Raw genomic sequence first — 21,999 nt, forward strand, 5'->3', positions numbered from 1 at the left:
AAAATCTTTGTTAAATGTGGTTTTTAACATGTTTTGTCATTCCTTACAGCAGAGGTTATGACTTACGACTCATTTTTCAGGTAGGATTTGTAGTTAAATTGTCCATTACACTTACATTAGTCATTTAGAAACACAATGACACCAGTAGAATGAGAACACTTTTTGGTTTTTGACAAGGATATTACAGTATGGTCTGGAGATATAGTCATTTTTGAGTCAGAGGGTTATGTGAATGTTTTATATGGCCATAGAAAAAGCTCATTTCCCCTCAGCGGGCAGGTGTCTCTAAAAGGTCGTATATCAGGTCACTTAAAACGTGTTCCAGTCAACAATTTGAGCACCGTTCTAAATCAGTACAGTGCAGAGAAGACAAGTGAAAATGCAGAAAAAATATGTGCACAAATGCAGACATTAAAAGGCACAAAGAACACAAAAACTCCAGTGAAGTGCACAATAAAAATATTTACTGGTATACTCCCACTGAATCTTATCTTACTGGGTTGGACACTCTACAAAGAAGATTTAAAAAGAGATTCTGCTTTTAATGCAGCTTCTCTATTGTATAAAAATAAGGTAAGGTATTCTGATATGAGGAATAATGGGTTTCGTGTTGCTCTTTGCTTTCTTCTTGTCCATTAGTTTTAACCCCTGTAATAAACTGTGATTATTCACTCTAAACCCAGTAACATTATAACATAGAGACGTATCCAAAGACTCTTGTTTAACAAATCGAAAAGAAAATATTTTCCAATCCATTTTTAGGGCTAAAAAAAGCAGCACTGTACATTAATGTTTATGCTTTTCTATTCTAGGCGGTGTGCAAGTACGTATCTTGATTTCTCTCCCTCTTTCTTTCTTCCAGGTTCATTGTTACAGAAGCAGCGAGGCGGTTGAGGAGATGATGACTGAAGTTCAACGCGAGACGTGACTAAGACTACAGAAAATTATGACTTCATGAAGCTAAAGTAGAAACAGCCATTGTTTCATTTCCCTTCACCTCTTATCTTATCAAAATAACAAAATGTCACACACAATAACCAGTAAGAACACATAAGCATGCATGTGTGCATATGTTTCTGAACATTCAAGATGCATGCGTATATGCACAATCACAACTAAACTCACACTGCCTGATGGGTAGTATTTTAGACAGATGGACTTTTATGGTCCACATTTTTTGCACATTTTCGTACATGTGGCCCCTTGGATGGCTTTAGAAATTGTTAAATTCTACTTTCACAGCGAGTGTTTTTAATTAGCCTTGAAAATAAAGTATAACAAAAGTCACTTTTCTGTATGTTTTTATTCCAAGAAGTCCTCCAAATTAAACAACTGTATAGGTTATTTGTACCTGACCTCTAGAATGACCCAATGGAGCATAATATGCTTCTTTACAAAACCGTTACAAATCACTGTTAAAAAATAATTATGCTTTATGGTGTGGCAACGCTGTGGTTAAGGTCTCGTTAGCTTTATGTGCAAAAAATACTTGGTTAGGGTTAAAGAAAGATCATAGTTTGGGTTAAAATCCCTTGAAACTTGGTTTCTACCTCCTTAAAGTTAAGAAACCTTAGTTGTCATGACAACAGTGAACCCCATGTTATGTTTTTTTTTTTTAAATGTCCTGATAGCAATACGTCACTTGCGGTTGGAAATGAGAAGCGAACAGTCTCCTGCAGATCAGTCCACTTTTTGCCTTTCTACCATCCACCCAACCCACCTCCGCCTAATAGGGAAGTCACCTTATATTAACGTCATCTGAAGTGTTTCCCTTCCCCTTGTCATGATTACTATGGCTGCTGGATGGCGTCTGTATACTATAGGTAATTTTTGGTGACAGAATTTACGACCTATAGTGCCATTTTCCTTGGGAGGACAGGAACTTTTATTCGTACTTAACTCTGCCTGCTACACACAGACCCCCCTCCACTCTGTTTAGGCTGCTAGTAGCAGTACGTAGTGTCAGCGGAGTTCGTAGAGCCGCTCATTTGCAGCTGTGGAGGTCGCGTGGACCTCTGACAAATTTCTGTTGTGGTAACGGCAGTGTCAGGTATGAATAACCAATCTCAGCTCACACCATAAAAGGGTATGACTTGAAGGAATTTGTAAATCACTTTGAGCTTCAGAAGTTCTCAATTAAAATGACTTAAGCATCAGTGGATTTAACTATAACCTACAACAGTAGTGCTAGCTTGTTGTCCTTTGCTATTATTAGCAGCTAAATGATTGCTTTTGTTAAAACAAACACAAAATTTGTTGCACTAAAATGCGTCCTATAAAGCAGGGGACTGTCATAAGGAGATTTTTATAAACCATCAGGAGCTAAATAGTGTAACGCTAAGTGAAAACAGTAGCTACATGCTTGTGAGCTTTCTTTACTTAACGTTAAATAATCAACCGTGTTGGCTAGCTAACCAGTTAATGTTACCCCTGAATTTAAAGTCTTTTCCCTAGTATTTTCTTGTTAATGCAAGATAGTGTTAATAATTGTCTTTGTTCTAGATACCGATAGGAGGATGGTTTGATCGTAAACATAGAGGCTAAATCAGATAATTATTGATAACCACTTGGTTTGGTGTGAATATTAACATATGCATTGTGAAGCTGTGCCCCTGACGCCCCTAACCACAACCCTAACCTTAACCAAACCTATAGTTCAAACCTTAACCCTAACACCAAGTCTTAACCCACTTAAGAAGTGAGAACTGAACTGGATTATTAAGAGAGGACATGTTGTCCTCACAAATAAATTCAAACTCTTGTTCCTCACAAAGATAGAAGTATAAACACAAATACACATATACAGAAGACATTTTCTCCACTTCCTGTGAGTCTTTGAGATATTAGCTGCCTGGTGACTCACCGCTCAATACTGGCAGGGAAAACTGCAAATCACTGAGGCAATTTCACCTTAACATGGACACGGTTCTGTTTATAGCTGCAATCAGCAAGAATATATTGTGGCTTTGAACTTTTCTGTTGAACCATCCACTCTTTAAAAGTAGCTCTGCCATTTCTGCAGATACAGGACTATTTTGTTGTTTGTATTGTCTGGGTGCTGTTGTATCAAATAGCTGCTCTTTGATTTAATCCTTGCTGGTTTGTGATGTAGATGAAGGACAAACTGACAGAGAAGGTATTTACAACATGAAATTAATGTTTAAGAGGGCAGTTGTAAAAGCTAAGAATATCTGTTGCTCTGGCTAGGTGTGTTAGATAAATGAAAACTAGCTGAATGCTAAATAAACACACAGCTAAATTAAGACACTAAGTGCACTTTCAATTCCCACATCCAGTGGGCGATTTGAGTGGGGATGAGAGGGGATGCCATCGCCCCTGTGAGTAAAATGACCAAAATAGAATCTCCCTTGTTAACATGCCATCCCTTCTCTCCATTCCCTAGTAGCAGAGAGAGTGCAGAGGCAGAGGGATTGTTCAGCTGAATATGTTAGTCGTTTCTGCCTGACTCATTGATCCTTTTTCTTACTGAGATTTGTGTAAGTTACACCATGGCTCTGAAATATAAGTAGCCTAACTGTGCTGTGTATTGATAAATCCATGGCGCTGTCCGTGGTGCTGAAGGAGCAGACAGATTTGTAATTGCACCTTTTTCTCTCAGTCCTGCCCTTCTGTCAGTCGCGCCTTGGATCTATAATATTCTTTCAGCTATATACTATAAATACTAAATTTTATACTATATTTAAGCCTATATACTCTGCAGAGCAGTGTCGCCTTCATGATCAAAGTGGCAATAAGCAACGTGTAGTTGCGGTAGAGCGAGAGGATCATAGAGACACACTGCTGCCTGTAGTATTTCTATAATATGCCTATAATATTTCTGTGATCATTCAGTAGCATCTGTGCTGCTGAAAATACACACCCAGACCAATCCACCTCTGAATATTTTAGGGGGGACATGACTGAGGACATTAACCTGCACTGACCACACTGTGCTCAGCTGTTACAGTTACATAATTTGAGGTAAAGTTTGTACCATCAGAACTAAAGTATGTTTTGAAAAAGGTCCACATCCAGTAAAAGAATAGGCCTACATGAAAAATGTATTTTAATAGCAGTTCTATTAATTCAAAATTATAATCGCAATTATAATATCAAGAATTAGGCTAGGCCTATAGAGTTAGGATTTGGCCATCCCTGTAAAAATGAACAAATCACCTACTGCCCACATCCATGCAAATGTCTCGATCCCAACCAGGTTTCAGAGCACATGAATTATGGATGATCATTTGCATTCTCTCTCTGACCTCTTTCCACCTACTATGAATCCCAACCCCTAACCCTTAAGGCTCTGTGTGATTCAGGCACCATGAATTTGGATTTCAAATGAGCAGTGTCTCAGGGTTTGAATAATGAGGCTTTGTATTATTTGAATAAATACAGTGCAGTTTATTGAGTAGTTCCTGGATGACTTTGCAGAAACTCATCTGTACAGGCAGGGCCACATTGCCTGGTTCAATTCATAACTTCTTCATTTCCATGTGTTTTCACTGTACATTTTTGACAACAATTAGATCACCTTCATTTTTATACATATGTTTAAAACATATCAAAACAATAAACATAGAAATCCCTGAATTAATCACCATATAACCCTGCAAAATATGCATTTATGCAGCAGCTAAGATTGGTGACATTACAGCTCACTTGTTAGTTACATCCACTTACTTGGTAGATGGAGTTGTTTGATGATGGTGTGTGTAAAGCAGAATAAGGTAAAAACTAAATGAAGCATGGTCTACAACTTGCTGAAATACTGATGATGGCTCAAAAATAGCCAATAGCCAAAAACAAAAACAACTGCATCAAATCAAAGTTTTGTAGCAAATTTAATCTACAATCACATACCTGTGTTTGTCAACCAGCACCCTCTGATTACATAATTTAACAAAAAGTGCATACGGCTTTTGTTTCCCGGTTGTCAAGGAAACACAAACATGAGTTTTCCTTATTCACAACAGTTCAGTCGAGATCTTTATTGTCCCACAAGTAGAGATTCTTTATAATTCTTTATAAATAATAAAACACAATAAGACAGTAAGACAATAAAGATATTAAAAGTGCTGCTACTACTAGAAGCAATACAGAATATAATAGAAGGTTTATATGATAAAAGCAAGAATTCCAACAATAATAACAACAGGGATTAGACTGTGCTAAACTGTGCGAGAAGCCAAGAGGCAGTTTATAGTGTATTAGAATTAAGATGAATGAAAATTTAAACTATGTTTCACCTCATTCCGGCTTGTCAAAAATCGTCATGTTGCAATTTAGTTAAAAGCAAAACTACTCCAGCAAGTTTCCTCTTAGTGTAACTTTGAGAACTCTTTCTAACATTGATTACAACTTTCCAAATGCTACAGATATTAGAAAATTTCAAGCCTTTTCAGATATAGACTCATCATAACTTACCATCACTCCTTCTATTTAGACATTTATATTAACTCAATAGCTCATATATGTTGTCCTATAAAACTTTATACATCTAATTGTGAACTGAAGGTCTTTCTTGAAGCTAAAAAAATCGATAAGCCTTCAAGACCCACAGAAGCCTCACCGAGCATTTGATAACATTTAAAAACCTACGCACTTGTCAGTCTTAAATGACAGTGTTTTGTTCTTGACTCCTGCACAGTTCACGATACATGGATTTCATCCAAGAGCAGTGTGAGCCTATTTTTACTGCATTGTACATCAGGAACTGGTGACCTGCCTCCTCCGCCAGGGTGGAAATACGACTGAATGAGTTACTAATTAGATTAAAACATGCATCTTAAAAATGGATTCTGGGTCACATTGGTCACAGTTGTAGGAGGAATAAACAGCTCACCAAGTGCTCCATGAGGTTATCATAAAACTGAAACTGAATTCATTTTGTAGAAATGAAGAATTTATGTACATTAAGGTACTTAAATGAATAAATCTTCATGGTATATCTTATATTTTTTACCTTTTATCGCAAACTCAAGTAGGCTACTATTATACTTTTACCTCTATGCATCAAATTGTTATGTTTTTTTTGTGTGTGTGTTTGTTTTGAATACCTGTATGAACATGCTCATTTTGATATTCAAGCAATATCTGATGTTGAATCAGATTAATTCAATTTATCAACCTGACTTTTAGCGGGTAAACAGATGTTTTGGTTTTGTTTATTTGCCACTCTGGCAAATATCGGGATAAGTTGGGTGTGTTTTTTTATGCAAATAAACAAGCATACATTAAATCTCAACTTGTGGTTATTTTTTTAACAGAGAAGGGGAAGGGGAGCTATACACAAAGATAAAAAAGCCATTGTGTGCTCGGGTCAAATGCCCTTCATAATTACATTATGCAACTAACCAACATAGGGGAGAGTTATACTGGTCAGAAACGGCATTCTTTAGATTCCTTACATACAACAGTAGTACGACTATAACCTTTCACACTGTCACAAGGTCTGTTTTTTATGGTATTGTCCAATTTTATAATTTAAAGAGTAAACATAAACCCTTATATTTCCTTAATGGTACGAAACTGCTGTTTTTAAAGTAAAGAGTTACTGACGTCTTTAGCAACCACAGTTAAGTAACTGATGCATTTCAGTTTCTTTTTTTTAACTTGATGTTTTAATTGTTAATTTGCTGGTTACAACATCAAATAAAATTGGAAAATCATCCAATTCAGTTAGTTTCATTTATCAATGGGTAACTGTGGCGTCATTTTATACTTACTGTAAGCATCTTTTTCTGACTGCAGGTCTGTGCGGAAAAACCTTCATCAACTTTGACAGGAACTTCTACAGAAACTCTGTTAATATATCAACTGTATCACTGAGAAGTCAGTCATTATAGTCAGTAATAGGTCATTATTAAGTTATTGCACAGCTGTGCATATGTTAACTGAATGAGTATCTTCCTTATCTCCAAATTAAATTTTAACCACTGAATTAAATTTAATTATCTGTGAGTGAAGACTAGAGACGTTACTCTCATTCAGTTACTTTTAGCTTTATAGAGCCGAACTGTATGCTCCAGTTTTACCTCTGGTGCTAAACTGCACTGCAACCATCCTTCATGTCCCTGAGGTGTTACTGTATCCTTACCTGATAATAAATCACTCTCATAATAAGGTGAGCTGTTGGTAATGACAGTGTGGCCTCTGGTGAGCTGCTATATTTAGACCTATAGCAGAGGTGACCAGTGAAGCATAGAGGGCGAGAGACAATGTTCCCTCAGAGAGAGAGAGAGAGTTATGTCCTTTCTCTCCTCTCAAGAACATAAAGGGGTGTGTCAGCTCTTTTTCCTCCACACATGCTGTGAAACCTCCGGAGAACAGGTCGTAAATATAAGGTTCCCTCTGATGATGGTGGAAAGGACACACACACACACACACACACACACACACACCGTCAAAGATAAACACACAAGTACATACAGTACACTTCTTGTAAGTAGACACTTACATGCACTCATGGACACACATGTACAGATTATACAGTATGTCCTTCATGTCGTCCATTATCTTTACAGCCTATAGGAGTCCAGAACAGGATGAAGTGAGGAGGGTGACTTTGTGTTGGCAGCATCCCAGACCTGCTCTCTCTGCTGGTCTGTAGAGTACACGGGTATCAGAGGATAGCTGCAGTGTTGCAGGAATTAGTTCTTGGTCAAAGGTTTGTGATTTGTGGCTGTGTCACCTCTGTGTCTGTGCACATGAACTACACATGAGTGTCTTCTGATCTGTCACCCCTTAGATAAAGGTATGTTTAAAGGGATAGTACGCATTTTTTGAAGTGGGGTTGAATGAGGTAGCTATCCATAGTCAGTGTATTACCTGCAGTAGATTCGGATTGGCAGACAGGAGTACCGGCACGGAAGCTAAGCAATGTACTGCTGTTGACGGGGCCATCAGCAAAACGTACTTTAGCCATCTAAAAAAAGGCCCACCTAAAAAAATCAATATCAGTTTAAGTGTACACTATATTTAGACTATTTTCACTGCTTTACCTTGCCGTTATACAGCCCTTTCCTTTGGCACTACATTTACTCAATTGTAGAACTTCTGTATTCCCACGCATGCTGCGTACTGTATTACCCTGCAGATCAACTGTTTGGGTCAGAAAGTGCTGCTGCTGCATAATACAGTGCACGGCAAGCACAGGAATATGGAAGTCCTATGGCAAAACAAGTTATGCCAAATGTACACCAATTTATTCTAAAATGCCGCACATAAAGGCGGGGTAAAAAAAACCTGCCGTTATAGTGAAGAGCGAGATGTGATGAATCGTACAAATGGGGCACACTTCTGAACACTCTCTCCTCAAAGTCATTCAATGTGTCGCGTTCAGTCGTACACACAAGTGATGAAAAACACTGCCTACTTTCACACCTGTGAACTTCGGGCCAGTTGCTTCATAATGTAGCTGTGATTGTCGAATTGTTGGTTTTTGAAATTTACAAAATTGTTGCAGTTACAGTTAGATTTTCACCATCATTTTGAAAGTGAGTACCTCTTTGTGAGCACAAGTTAGCACAGTAGGTCAAAGTTGGACAGGGATGTCGGTCTATAACTGTGATAGATGTTTACAACGGACTGTTTTGGTAATAATTTCACCATTTACCTTTGTTTTCTCTCCTATTTTGTGTGATTATCTGATCAGTTGTGTTTCTTGACCTGTCTGAGTTCTTCTTAGTGACGTCACTGCATAGTTTATTTCAGGTTTACAGTCAAACAAAAAAACACAGATGGATGCAAAGTTTCATACATTATTTATTTCTCACTGACACTGTCGATGAAAGAATACACATTATGAAGCCTGGTACCTCCTTTCTCAAACTAACAGATGCCAAACAAAAGCAACGGCACACAGAGCAGCCTTTAGGACAACACTGACGGAGTGCCTTCACATCATTTCACCAAATACAGGAACGCTTTGATGCCAAAGCAACACTTAAGACACTCTCCAAAACATCTGTCATCCTGAAAACAAAATGGTTGACCAGTAGAGCTGCAACATGGAAACTTGCTATATATCTCCATGAAATCACGGGGTCGGACTCATCTGAGCCGTAATACTGCACACAAGGAAAGTCAGTATGTCATTTAGTATATTTCTAAACATACAGAAGAACGTTCTATAATGTAAACAGACAAATTATTGTTGATAAAAGCACAGCAGAGAAAACTGACAGCTACAAAGGTGAATCAAAAAGTTGAGATCTGCTCCGACAGCTGTGCTAAGTTTGCATTGTTTTAAAGCCACACCTAAACTTTCCTTATGCACAGTATTTGATGCTTTGTTGTAGCTGCCGCAATCTGTTAGGATCCCAACTGTCATGAACGCTACGAACGCTATGATTAGTCACTTTGTTTTGGACTTACTCTAAAAACAAGCTGCCAACTAGGAAAAGCAAGACTGACTGACGTGTGTCACTGTAATATCACCTCATGCACAGGATATGAACATATTTCAAGATTTCTTCTATTTTTGCAGATATCACGTACGACTCTGACTTTGACTTTATGACTTCAGAAAGTAGTCAACGTGTGACATAATATGGCAGCTATCCAGTGTTGGCGGTTTCAAATGATCAGTTATATTTACATTAAGAACAAGCAGCTTAACGTACATAAACAGAGACATGCCTGCAGTAAATTTCTAATGGCTGATTTTAAAATATATCTATAAAGGCAATTGCTGCTGGACTTGGATTTACACTTTTGACATTAGAGAGAAGTATTTCTAAATTTGTTTCCCTAATGTAACTAACAATGTTAGCAGCTAGCACTGGTGCTTGAATCAATGGCAAATGTATAAAATCTTGCTGCTTTAGGGAACACAGAGGTTAGATCTTAATGCAGTGTGACAAGTGTATGGTGAGGAAAAATAACTGAAAATAAAAATGGCAATGTACTTTATATCATTTAAGAATTTTGGGAAAGATTAAGTATAACGGCATCTGTCTGATAGAGGGATGTAAACAGTATCAGGTCAACTATGGGTAGCCTTTACCAAAGCCCAAGCATGTAGTTTGGATTTGTGGAAGTTAAGAGTTGGTTACCAACACAGTTTCAGTAAAGACTGTCTTTTATACCTCCAGCATGTATATTATGTCACCATACTTAAACGATTACTGCCAACTACTGCATGCACTCACCTTTTGCAAAATAATAATTTTATCTGTTTCGCTGTATTATGATACTGTTTTTCCACTCCACTGTACTCTCAATGTAATGCAGCTGAAATAACTGATATATGTGGGCTTTGGTTTTGGATTTTCATCTCAGTGGAGAGTTCTGATTATTTTGCTGTGTGTGGTAAAGATGAAAGACAAAGAAAAATAACATGGCTCACATTACATAAGAAAGACACTTCTGCTCTAAGCCTTCTTGCTATCACTGTTTTTGAGCTGAGGTACTTCATAAGGCTTCATTATTTCCTTCAAAAAAAACTAATGAAAGACATTTCCAACAAGCGTTACAAATGTTTTGACCAGTAATCTACAATGTTTTCTTTTATCACCCTTCTGTTCTTCTCTCATATTCCACAGTGGTGCAGTTGGGTGTCAAACCCCAGTCTCCTAGAGCAGCCCTTAACCAGCTGGGTCTCCATACAGTCTTAATGCAAAGATGCTTATAACAATACTCAGCCACTCACAGAAAGTGGTCTGTTTAAATAATTTCACTTAAATATTCAAGAATGTCTTGTTATGCATTGTTAATGACTCCTGGCACAGTGGGAAAATGTCCAAATATCCAAGTTGTCAAGTTGTGTTTGAATCCTTGTCAGCTGGTCCATCGATCTGTTGGTCCACACTGAAATATCTCAACATCTACTGAATGGATTGGCATGAAATTTGTTAAAAACATTCACAGTCCACAGAGACTGAATCCCAATGACTTTTGGTGATCACCTGACTTTCCGTACAGCATCACCAGTAAGTCAGAATTCCCTCAGGTCCAACACTTCACTTCATCGGATGACCGAATCCTTGTCAGCCTCGCTGCACTCTGGGATTAATATTAACATATCATGTTAGCATGCTGTGCAGAGGCTGACAAACTGCAGCTTCAAGTGATGAAAGTTGAATAAAATCAGAAACATAGAACCAAGCTTGACAAGTCTGAGTTGTCCTGAATTGGCCACCATACAGAGGATAAAACCTTTTGATTTGCAACATGACTTTATGTTTTTGCCCCATGAGTGATAAGGATCAAACAATAGCAAAATAGTTTCTCCATTTTTCATTCACCTAACATTTTTTTTCTGGTGTGTAGACATTATAACCTCACAAGGGCCACTAATGCGGCTACAGACTATATGTCCCGTTTATATCATCAATCTCAGTCCCGTTCTGACTGGGTACTGTGATGTGCCCTTTATTGGAAGCTTTTACCCCAACCATCTACAGCCACATGAATGCATCTGATTTCAGCCTGTCAGGCTGATAGAATCGGATCCTTGTAGTGTTGGGAGGCTCCTCCATCCACTGAGCTGATCAGTTTGGACCTGTTACTGTATGTACCAGGAAGGAGTCACTTCCTAACACTGAGGATTGTCATCTGTAGACACTCCTCCTTCAAAGCCACAAGTTCTGTTTTGTAACTGCTCGTTTTGCCTCCATCGGCATAAACACATGGCTGTTTCTTTGCTGACAGCGGCGTTTCCATGGTCACTGAGCCAGCGTTGAGTACGTCACCATGTGATGGTGAGGAAGAAGAGCCCCTGTGGCACGCTACAGACAATATTGCTGAGAGAGCTCGGCCAACATCATGCCTAGCCCCCTCATTGACGAAGCAGTACAAAATGGGATCAGCAACACAGTTGAGGCTGGTCAGCGCCAACGAGACATGGTACGCTGCAAACAAGCTCTCCTCTGATCCACAGTCACATGGTTTCCTTAGAAACATGATACTCCGCACCAGGAGGAGGATGTGGTATGGTCCAAAGCAGAGCAAAACAATCAGGATCAGACTCAATGCCAACCGCTGAATTTTGGCCTTTTCCTGGCGCTCCGTTGAGACGTTGCAGCGCACTGCTGCTAGGATCCCACGGTAGGCCACCAGCATTGCTGTCCAGGGAGCGAGGAAGCCCAGAAATGTCCTGTAGAGATTCATCCCTGCCACCCAGTCCTGCATGGGGTACTTTTCAAAGCAGAAAGTGTGGTTGAACCGATCCTTGAAGAGCTCATCGTGGAAGAGAGGAGCAGAATTGGCTATGATCTCGATGATCCAAACTATGGCGCTGACCAGGATGGCTGCAGGAAGTTCAGGAGAGGAGAAGAATGAAGAGGAGAGAGAAAAAAACATACTTTACATTAATTTCCATCCCTCTACCATGTGTGAATACTGTACTATATTTTCAGGAAATAGGGTGCTTTTGGAATTACTGATCTATAAATATTGATTGATATCACGCACCCACCCAAGTAACCATTTATGTCATCTAACAGCAGGCCTGTATACCATCTGTTCTGACAAAGATAGAATGATATTCCAGATCTTTATTATTAAGAGTTTCTATCCAAATGCCTTTTCATTTGGAAAAAAATAATAATTTCCTACATTTGATCATTTAATATTTGTAGATGAGTCTGAGACCTCATTAATACAATGAATTTACAGTACATATCATTTTATTTACAGTAATAACTTTAGCAGACATCCTCAATTAAGTTGTTATTTATGAAAGTGTCTTTTGACATTAACTTATCTCTACACAAACTGAATTTCCTGTTAAGCCAGAGAAAGAAAGATATGAAGACACAAACAGGATGTGATACAGTATGTGTCATATATAAAAGCACTGACTGTTGCATTTTTAGTTAGTTTGTTTGTTACTTTTTCCCCCGATGAATGTTTTATTTTAGAATGATTCATCACAGGTGCAAAGACACATTCGCACCTCTTTAAAAACAAGCTTATCATATGTTTTGTATATTTTATGGAGCAACCTAATGCTGTGTACCATCATTTGTTTTTATGTGGATTTGTTTAAATATGGATCTTTTACTTCAGTCATCCTTGACCCTACGTACCTGTTTTAATTCGTCGAACCTTCGCGAAGCGCAGAGGATACGCCACGGCCAGATACCTGTCCAGCGATATACAGCAGAGGAAGGCGATGCTGACGTAGATATTAGTGTAGAAGATGAAGCCGAACAGCTTGCAGCTCTCCTGACCGTGGATCCAGTCGTCACGCTGCAGGAAGTAGTCGATCCAGAGAGGAAGAGTGGTGATATACAGGAGGTCCGCCACCGACAGGTTGATCAGGTAGATGCCGAGCTCGTTGCGTTGGCGTACCTGGAAATTAACAAAAGACGGATTTATCTTATTTTATCAAACAGTCAGTGAAAAGATAGAGTCAAACTGAGGTTATGTTTCCCTTTAATGCAAACATTTAAAATGTGATGGACAATAAAATACCAATGAGGGGAGTATTTCCATCAGCTGCAAATAAATTGGCTTCGTCATTCATCAAATGCAAAGTTTTAGGAGAACTGATTAGGTCTGGTCAATATGTTATAATTCTTCAGTGTCTGATACTGATGCACATTTGCTTAAAACAAAGAAGAGCCCTTGTTTTTGTAGCAATTTAAGGATTTGCAACCACAGCAGTGGCTTGTAAATGGAGCTATTTTAAAGTCAGCAGTTCAAAGTGTCCACTGTATAACTTCCATTAAAATCGTCTAATGTAATTTGTCAGCACTTTGACTGAAATCCAGCTACTATGGAGACAGCTCTGTATCCCGTGCAGTAATGATTTTTTACAATATAAATACTTAGACAGAACTACCTGGTGAATAGACAGCACATCAAGTGTGTTCATGTTCTGGGTTCAGTTCAGGTGTTGCCATTAATTGAGCTGGTGGCTCTCCAAAATGCACTTAATTAACCAATCACTGAAAGCCAAACCATAATATGACACAGTGCACCTGTTCTCTGCTGGGTCGTGGTGGCACAAAATGAATGTAGAACATTTAAAATGCTGCCCTGATGCTGATATGGTAACAAAACAATAAACTAAGGTTGAAATGTCACTCACTTTTAATGATGTTTGTGCTTGAAAAAATATGAGTTAGAGAACTCACTTGAATGAAAAGTCAATAACAATCTCTTCTGCTGCTGCCAAAGCAAACTGACTGTCTGTGGGAAACACTGGAAACATTCAGTGTTGTATGGGAAAATGTCCCCACTGCTCTGATGACTGTACAGCATGTAGCAGGCCGTGTTGGACATGTTACTTGGAAAAGGTAATAAATGACTCTTATTTCACGGTGAAAATGTAATTCCTTACTACTGTAGTATTATCCTACTAGTAATTACTTTGCAGTTGTCATTAAGTGTTAACTGCAGTGACTGCATGCAGCACTTTACAGAGTGAAGAGGTTTCACACACATAATTATTTAAAAATTATGAATCACTTTGCTTGCATTTTGTTCAGTACAAAGAGTAATTGACTATATAGTTCTTTTTTTTTAAGCTAAGCAGATGCATCACCATTTATAAAATCATTGTGCTGCTTGTGAAGGTCTTGACTTCAGGTTTCTAAACCACGACATACATTGCTCTGGGGAGCAAACGTGACTGATTTGCAGTTTCTGCTGCAGAGATGACAGATTAAGCAGGACATTTAGGACAGTGTGGTATCTTGATGCTTCACTGTGGGTTGACATATGTCTTGTAGATATGTGCAGGTATTTTACGTGCATTATACACCACTGGTGCGTGTTTCCCTTCAGTAAGTCCAGTCAGTCTGTCGCTTGTTTGAACTGTTTTGTTGTTTTCAGTACCAAAGAAGGCCTGCACTGTTTATAAAGTTATTCTCAGCAACCATATGTCTGAATTTGAAACAGAATCGAATCTGCTTACTGAACTCTCATTATGTCACATCCCATCTTGAATCTGAATTTTGGTTTAGCTTTTTAACATTGTAAAAACCATAAATAACCAGACAGCTGAAACTAGAAAGATTGATGTTCAAAGAACTGATATAAAACTTTTGCCAGATGTATTATTTATATGCTATTTCTTTAAATGTCTACCTGAATGTTTTTTACATTGTCTCTGCAAATAAAAAATGAGAGACTTGTTAGGATATTCATTCTAAGCTTCACAAATCCAGCTATTTTTCCAACATTTACTGAAACCTGCTATCAGAACTCCAACGCAAAATTATAGCCCCTCAGAGGGGTCCTCACCCCTAAGATGGAAACCACATTTTAGAGTCACACATTAATGGCCAACGTTGGTGGAAGGGGGAGTATGTGTATGTACTGTGTATGTGTGTGTGTGCTCACCTGCATGTAGGCAGCCCACAGGGCCATGCAGTTAGTGGGAAGCCCCAGAACAATGACTATGATGTAGAGCGTGGGCTGGAAGAATTGGTCCACCTTACTGTCCACATCACAGAATGAGATGTTGCACATTGTCCTGTGTGAAACACTGAGTGTGTGTGTGTGTGTTTGTGTGTGTGTGTGTGCAGGTATGTGATGTGTGTTAAGCTACTCTCAGCTCTGCGTGTCCCTCTGTAGTTTCACTATATTCCAGCTCCAGCAGTTTGACAGTGACATGCTGACTCCAGCATCCTCCTCGGCTACTACACGGCTGTCCGACATGTCATTTCTGGGGCATTTCATGGTTCCTTTTTCTTAAAACACTGTCCTTCTCGCCCGGGGGCCTCGATGTGTCATAATCCTCTCTCGAGCTTCAAAGCAAACCCCCACGTCCCTCAGTATGGAGGAGTAGAGGAGAAGAAAGGAAGGAGCGAGGGATAAAATGTGGTGAAATGAAAGCTGCCTTATCGACGCTGCGCCAGGCCTCCTGCGCCTGGACAGGACCTCATCAATCTTTTAGAGATTAGAGGTCTGTCAGGTCTACTGTGAGAGGGAGAGACTGAACAATTGTGTGTGTGTGTGTGTGTGTGCGTGGGTGTGTCTCAAGGTCTTGATGACACACAAAACTCCTCAGGGATGCTCCCACTAAAACACAGGGATGACTTTACTGAGCTTCAGCACTCTGACACCGACAGGCTGTCCAGTTACTGACTCTTGAACATCTGCAAGAGAGAGAGAGAGAAAGAGATAGAGAGAGAGAGAGAGAGATGTTCAGGGTCATTTCCTGTATTTATTTGGTATGCTCTACATTGAGTTTATACACTTCTAATGCACGACAGTTTCATGTCGAACTGCAGATTTTAGGCATTTGGTTTGGTTATTTGACATGAACCCGGGAAAACAAACCGCTCAAAACTGCCCGGAATGAGCACGCCCTCAGTACATACAGTCAAACCCGTTTCTTCTACTATATTGAATTCTGTGGCCTGAACTTTCAGAGACAAGTGTGAAGGAAGTGGGCTGACGTAGAAGTGGAATAAAGAGGCAAAGAGAGGAACCACAGTCAAGCAGCGGGTGGGTTTATCTGGGTGACATTTGTAGAGAGACTTTCAAACAACTCTTATGATAACACAAAATATGTTGACACACAGTCCAGGGACAAAAAGACCTTGAATGGAGCGCAAACAGAGAGTCCAGGACATATGATAAGCAGTATGTAAGCCGTCATATAAACATGACCTGAATGTGCATACGGTATATCAGAGAGAGAGAGAGAGAGAGAGAGAGAGAGAGAGAGCAGGATGTGAGCACAGTTTCTTTTTCGCTCTTCGACTTCTCACTTTCCACCCTGAGCTCTGCTTCTGTTTATACATCTTGGACTGCCTTGACATTTTTGCATATGGCTTATATGAGTTCACATGTGCTTTCAATCACTTCACTTACTGTAAATATGTTCCTAAGTCCTGCGAACAGTCTGCTTCCAGAGTTTATGTATATTTCTGCTTAATTTCATTCCTCTTAGATCAATAGTTTCAGGAATAATTATGAATAGCCACCTGGATGTTGCAGCTTTTACACATTTCAGTGAAACGTTTATGATGGAAATGCTTGAATTTGATTAAAAAAGAAAATAAAATCATATCAACATTAACAAATGTAAGTGCTATAGGGACTTAGTATTAGTTGGCTGATGGCCACCATGGTTGAAAAGAAGAAAGGAAGGTCACCATATAAAATCTAATTTAACTTTATTATCCAATGTAGGAAATTATTTAGGTCTAGAAATGCAAAGGCTCAAACGTAACAACATCCCACAACCGTAATAAACCACAAACGTAATACAAATCTGCAGCTTTTAACATAATTATTCCACTAATGTAATAAGTTTCCCACAAACGTAATATGTCATTTCCCACAAACGTAATAACCGTTAACAGGGATTTGTTACGTTTGCAGGAAGGTGAAAATCTTCATCTTTGAAAATTGTAATAACTTCTCCACAAATGTAATAAACCACTAATATAATAAAAATCTGCAGCTTATACAAGTTGCTAATTGTAATGTCTTCAACAGACAATGACATTTTCTTCTTACAGGAAGATTTATACCAGGTTTTATTACAAAATCAATTGTAAAAAATCTCAGGAGAGGCAAAAAAATTGAACTATCCACAAGTAAAGAATATAAAGTACCGATTGTCAGTAACAGCTGGATAGTATTTATCCTCATTAAAGGGATACTCCACCCAGAACATGATTCTAACCTAATTTTCATTCCTGTTTGGTGCCAGTAAATTTCATTTTTTAAAATTATTTTTTTCTTTATAAAGATAGGTGTAACTTTTACATCCTAACATGGAGAAATAGGCACCAGTATTCCATTAATGATGACAGACGGTCCATTTTGTGTAACGGGAAATTTGTGGTAAAGAAGTCTGCTCTCCCAGAACTTGTCAAGAGAGGATTTGATGCCACTAAAGGTTCTAATGCACGAAAAGTAAACATCAGACTGAGAGAGAGGCACTCTGGGATGAGTGAGAGCTGTTCAACAAGCGCTGGATTTATCCAGACAGTGCCAGTTGCTGAGAGCAAAATTTCCAAACAGGCCACCTTTGAAGCCAGTTGCAGCTTCAACAGGTTCAGGAAAGACACCAAATAGACCTACTTGACATGACGGGATGGAAAGTTACAGAGCGATTTACAAAGCCTTTAATTTTCAGTTACTACAATTTTGAAAGCTTAAGATTTTCACTTTCCCACAAACATAACAGTTGTTATGTAATAGTTATTACGTTAGTGGGATTATTACATTAAAAGCTGCAGATGTGTATTAAGTTTGTGGTTTATTATATTTGTGGGATTTTGTTATGTTTGTGGGTAACAAGCTATAAACAACAAAACAAGGAGAAAGATGCCACAGTTCCAGACACACTGTTTAACTGACAGGTGATCACCGGGAAGTGGACAGTTAGATCAAGCGTCATTAAAAAGAAAATAAAGCACTTTACTATGACCATTTTAATATGCTACAACAACCCCAAGAGGCTGTGATGTTTATCATATTAAACAATAAACGCTACATCATGGAATCAGGATTCCTCCTTTGAGGGGCATGAATGTGCAAATGCCATGAAAATCAGCCTATTCATTTTTATCTTCATGTCAGTCTGGCCAGTAGTTATTTTGTGCACAAAGTTAATAATCTAATCTAGATAAATCTGATAATTTGACTTGAGGATGGTGCTAAAGAAAAATTCATGCAGTGTCCAAAATGGAGAGAGTTCATCCTGATGGGAGCATGAATGTGCTCTATAAATTTAATGGTAACATTTTATCAGGTATGTCCTGATGGTTGTGCTGGAGGAAGGGTCAAGCAGGTAACCAAAAACATTAGAGATCATCCGCTGGGGACTATAAATATACAGAGAAAATTTTAGGGAAATCTGCCCCATAGGTGTCGAGACTGGCTGTTAAAATCATAAAAAACATAAAAACAGATAATGTCCAGATCGGATTATGTAATACTTTTGTCTTCGGAGATGGTCACTGTGTCAGACATACGTTGGACAGCCGACCAATTATTGCATTCAATTCTGCCAACATGTATGACATACAAGTAGAGGAACTTCATGATTCCCATCATTTTCTGTATATAAATATGGACGACGCGTCTCCACTTCCTGCCGTTATGCAAAACTGAAGCCAAAATATCTCGTTTCTGGGAGCTGCCATCTTGCTTGTGTGACATCATTTGGAGCCAGAGTCTGTGCAGTTAAGTCTGGCGGCAGGATGACGGCCCGCAGGACACCTGCGACCGCCTGATGGACATTTGTTGTCACAGCTGTCAATCATGACGTCACACCCCCTTTTTATATCGTCAAATAACTAACTAAAAACAAACTTATCAGAGAAACGAACAAACATACACAAAACATGCACAAACATCAGCGTGATAAAAACTACCTAAAATGACAGACACCATCTTTGGGAAAAAGTCATTTGACGTGTACTTTGATTTTTTTAGTTTTGCTCATGTCTCATCCGCTAACACGGAGGGGGCGGGATTCTTGACTTCTACTGCAGCCAGCTACCGAGGGGGCAATCCAGATGTTTTGGCTTCACTTTTTGGGAGCTGTCATGACATCCATATTTGTATACAGTCAGTGGTTCCCACTGACAGCAACAACAAGGAATGTTTATCTTATAATGTAATTTGTTAATTTTGTATAATGTTCCTTGACCCATTGATGACAGCGCGCGTGATGAATGTATTACAGATCCTACGTTGATTGTCTTCCCCTCTGACACACTACATTTCATTCCCGGCACCGGACATGTGGGGTGGAGCCATTATCAGGAACAGAATGGAGCAGTGACAGAGCTGACCTGGTCAAATGCGCAAGCTTGTAAGCAAACACACACACACACACACACACACACATACACACACGTGACGGCTAGGTGAGGTTATTTCTATGGTGACCTTGTAAATAACTCTTTGTTGGGGGAAACACCCACGTTGATACGCTGCACCACAACTGGGTCACAACTCTGCTAATCTGTTATCACACACCAACACAAAGTGGAGATTTGACTGTTCGAGGTTTATTTAGCCTTTACCAAAAATGTCTCACTTGGAGGTTGAAGTTCCTGTATCAACTTACAATTTCCCTAAAAAGACTTGTTTGGCTTGTTAGCATCCACATGTTATGCCTGTGTCCTTGGTTTCACTGGGAGCAATGTCAAGTTGGAGGTTAAGTGTCTTGTTTTTCCTTCAAATCTCCTAAAATGCATTGTTAGAATAACACATCAAAACAAGCGAACAGTGGCTCAACTGGTTTAGTTTCACTGAGGAATGCTAGCAAGACTAAAAAGGCTATTTGTTTTTACCCTTTAAGAGAAGGAGCTAGGAGTTAAACTATTGTCTTGCTTCGGGGAATTTCATCTGCTATGAAGCTGTGTGTGGCGTTATATGGAAGTTCAGAGTTGCAAATATAGACATGGAATCATTTAATCCAACTGATATGTCATTTATCACCAAATTAAATTTAAAAATTAAATCTAATTTTCAGCTTGAAAGTACATTAAAATTAAAATTCCACTGACACACAATTTTCAGTGCGGTCCCGCCGCATTAATAATGAAACTGAATGTTAAGGTAGCCCCCTTGATGATTTGAAAATTAAAAGTCCAAAGTCCACTTCACTGTAGAAAAATACCATTGCAAATAAAAGTCCTGCATTTGATTTTGCAATTAAATCAAAAGTACTTATGATGAAGAATTTACATTCACTGTTGTGAAAGTTTTGTGCCACCAGTTTTGGGGGATTTTCATCTTTTTATGCAAGGAAGGACAGAATAAAGGATGGAGAAAATGAAAGAAACAAAGATAAAGAGATAAGGCAAGATGGAAAGAAGGAGGCAGGTAAGAATGAAACACTTCTTGAGTCGTACTAGTTGAGCTAACTCTGTGAAACTCTTTAAGTGATGGAAATACAACATCAGTAACTCTTATGAAGGGTTGGGGTTTGATAACAAATCAGTGAATCCAAATCCAATATTGAATCTTATCAAATCTGAATCCTTATCCAATCAAATTAGGTTCCGCTTTCAAGTTTTAAATAACTAGAACTTAATGATCTGTAAACACAAGTATTATTCACAACCAGCAGATACAACTTGAAAATGATATGACTGACTTTTACACACACACCTGTGGCTGAGTACAGACACCAGCTTGCAGAGAGCAATTAACCAGAAAAACAACTCAAAGCTGCATTTTAGCCGTTACAGAATGACTGTTAATTATCTACAGCTGATATAATCTACTGCTGGTGAAGTAATGGTCTAAGCCAGCTACTTAAAATTTTTTCATGAGAGATTTGTTAGCATCGTAGCTTAGTGAATTTATTGTATTTTGCTAAGCAGAAAGCGCAGCCCTCCTCTTAAATGTACTTAAGAACAGTATTTGAGTTAATGTGTTTAGTGACTTTCCTCCTCTGACACGATGAAGTACAACATCAAACGCACGTCAGACGCTAATCCCAGTGTACAAAACAAAATTCAGTGTCTCTCCCAACTTCACCCAGCAGTCATGGGTGAAGTTCAGAGTTGAGATCTGTCACCACTGAGCGACAGAGCGACCTCACTTCCTCATTAGATAAAACAGCAGAGCGACATGCCAGTGACAAAACGGCTGCCACTCGACCTTATCACTTAAATTCTACTGTCGGCGTGTGTCAAAGGGCACGGTGTGATTCTGGCCTTGTGCATTCACACACACATAGAAGCTGGCAACTATAACTACACTACACATCCAGCAGCTGCAGTAGAGGACTTTGGTGTGTGATGTCTTGCTCAAGGGCACGTTGTCAGTGAACCTGGGCAATAACACAGAGTGATCTGTGCTATCTCTATCAACCCTGCTACCAGAAATGTAGTTTGTTTTGTCATTTACAGATGTTTATCAGGCAGAGTCACTCTATGTTGGCGTTGTGGTTGGCGTGCTTGTCTTCCTAGGAGGTTGGTTATGCTATCAGATCAGTTAGCAGCAGCTGACAGGTTCCTCAGCAGGGCAAACATTAAGCCTGTTTCTGACATGTAGGCTGTTTAACAATAAGGAGGCTCCATTACAATCACACAAGACTGTTACCCACTGTTACAC

The 21,999-nt window shown here is 39.0% G+C and overlaps 1 protein-coding gene across 1 annotated transcript in view; it reads right to left on the reverse strand.

Moving 5' to 3' along the window:
* Window positions 1–8,642: 8,642 nt before the first annotated feature.
* gpr4 (G protein-coupled receptor 4) overlaps window positions 8,643–21,999 on the reverse strand; it is a 49,679-nt gene continuing 36,322 nt past the window's right edge. Inside the window, exons 2-4 of the mRNA XM_044355295.1 lie at window positions 15,301–16,058; window positions 13,038–13,302; window positions 8,643–12,257 (exon numbers count right to left, since the gene is read on the reverse strand). Coding sequence (XP_044211230.1) covers window positions 11,536–12,257; window positions 13,038–13,302; window positions 15,301–15,429 — 1,116 coding nt within the window. The 5' untranslated portion in view covers window positions 15,430–16,058 and the 3' untranslated portion in view covers window positions 8,643–11,535. The remainder of the gene's footprint in view (window positions 12,258–13,037; window positions 13,303–15,300; window positions 16,059–21,999) is intronic.

Source organism: Thunnus albacares, chromosome 6 (genome assembly GCF_914725855.1).
Source record: "Thunnus albacares chromosome 6, fThuAlb1.1, whole genome shotgun sequence".
Classification (NCBI taxonomy): Eukaryota; Metazoa; Chordata; class Actinopteri; order Scombriformes; family Scombridae; genus Thunnus; species Thunnus albacares.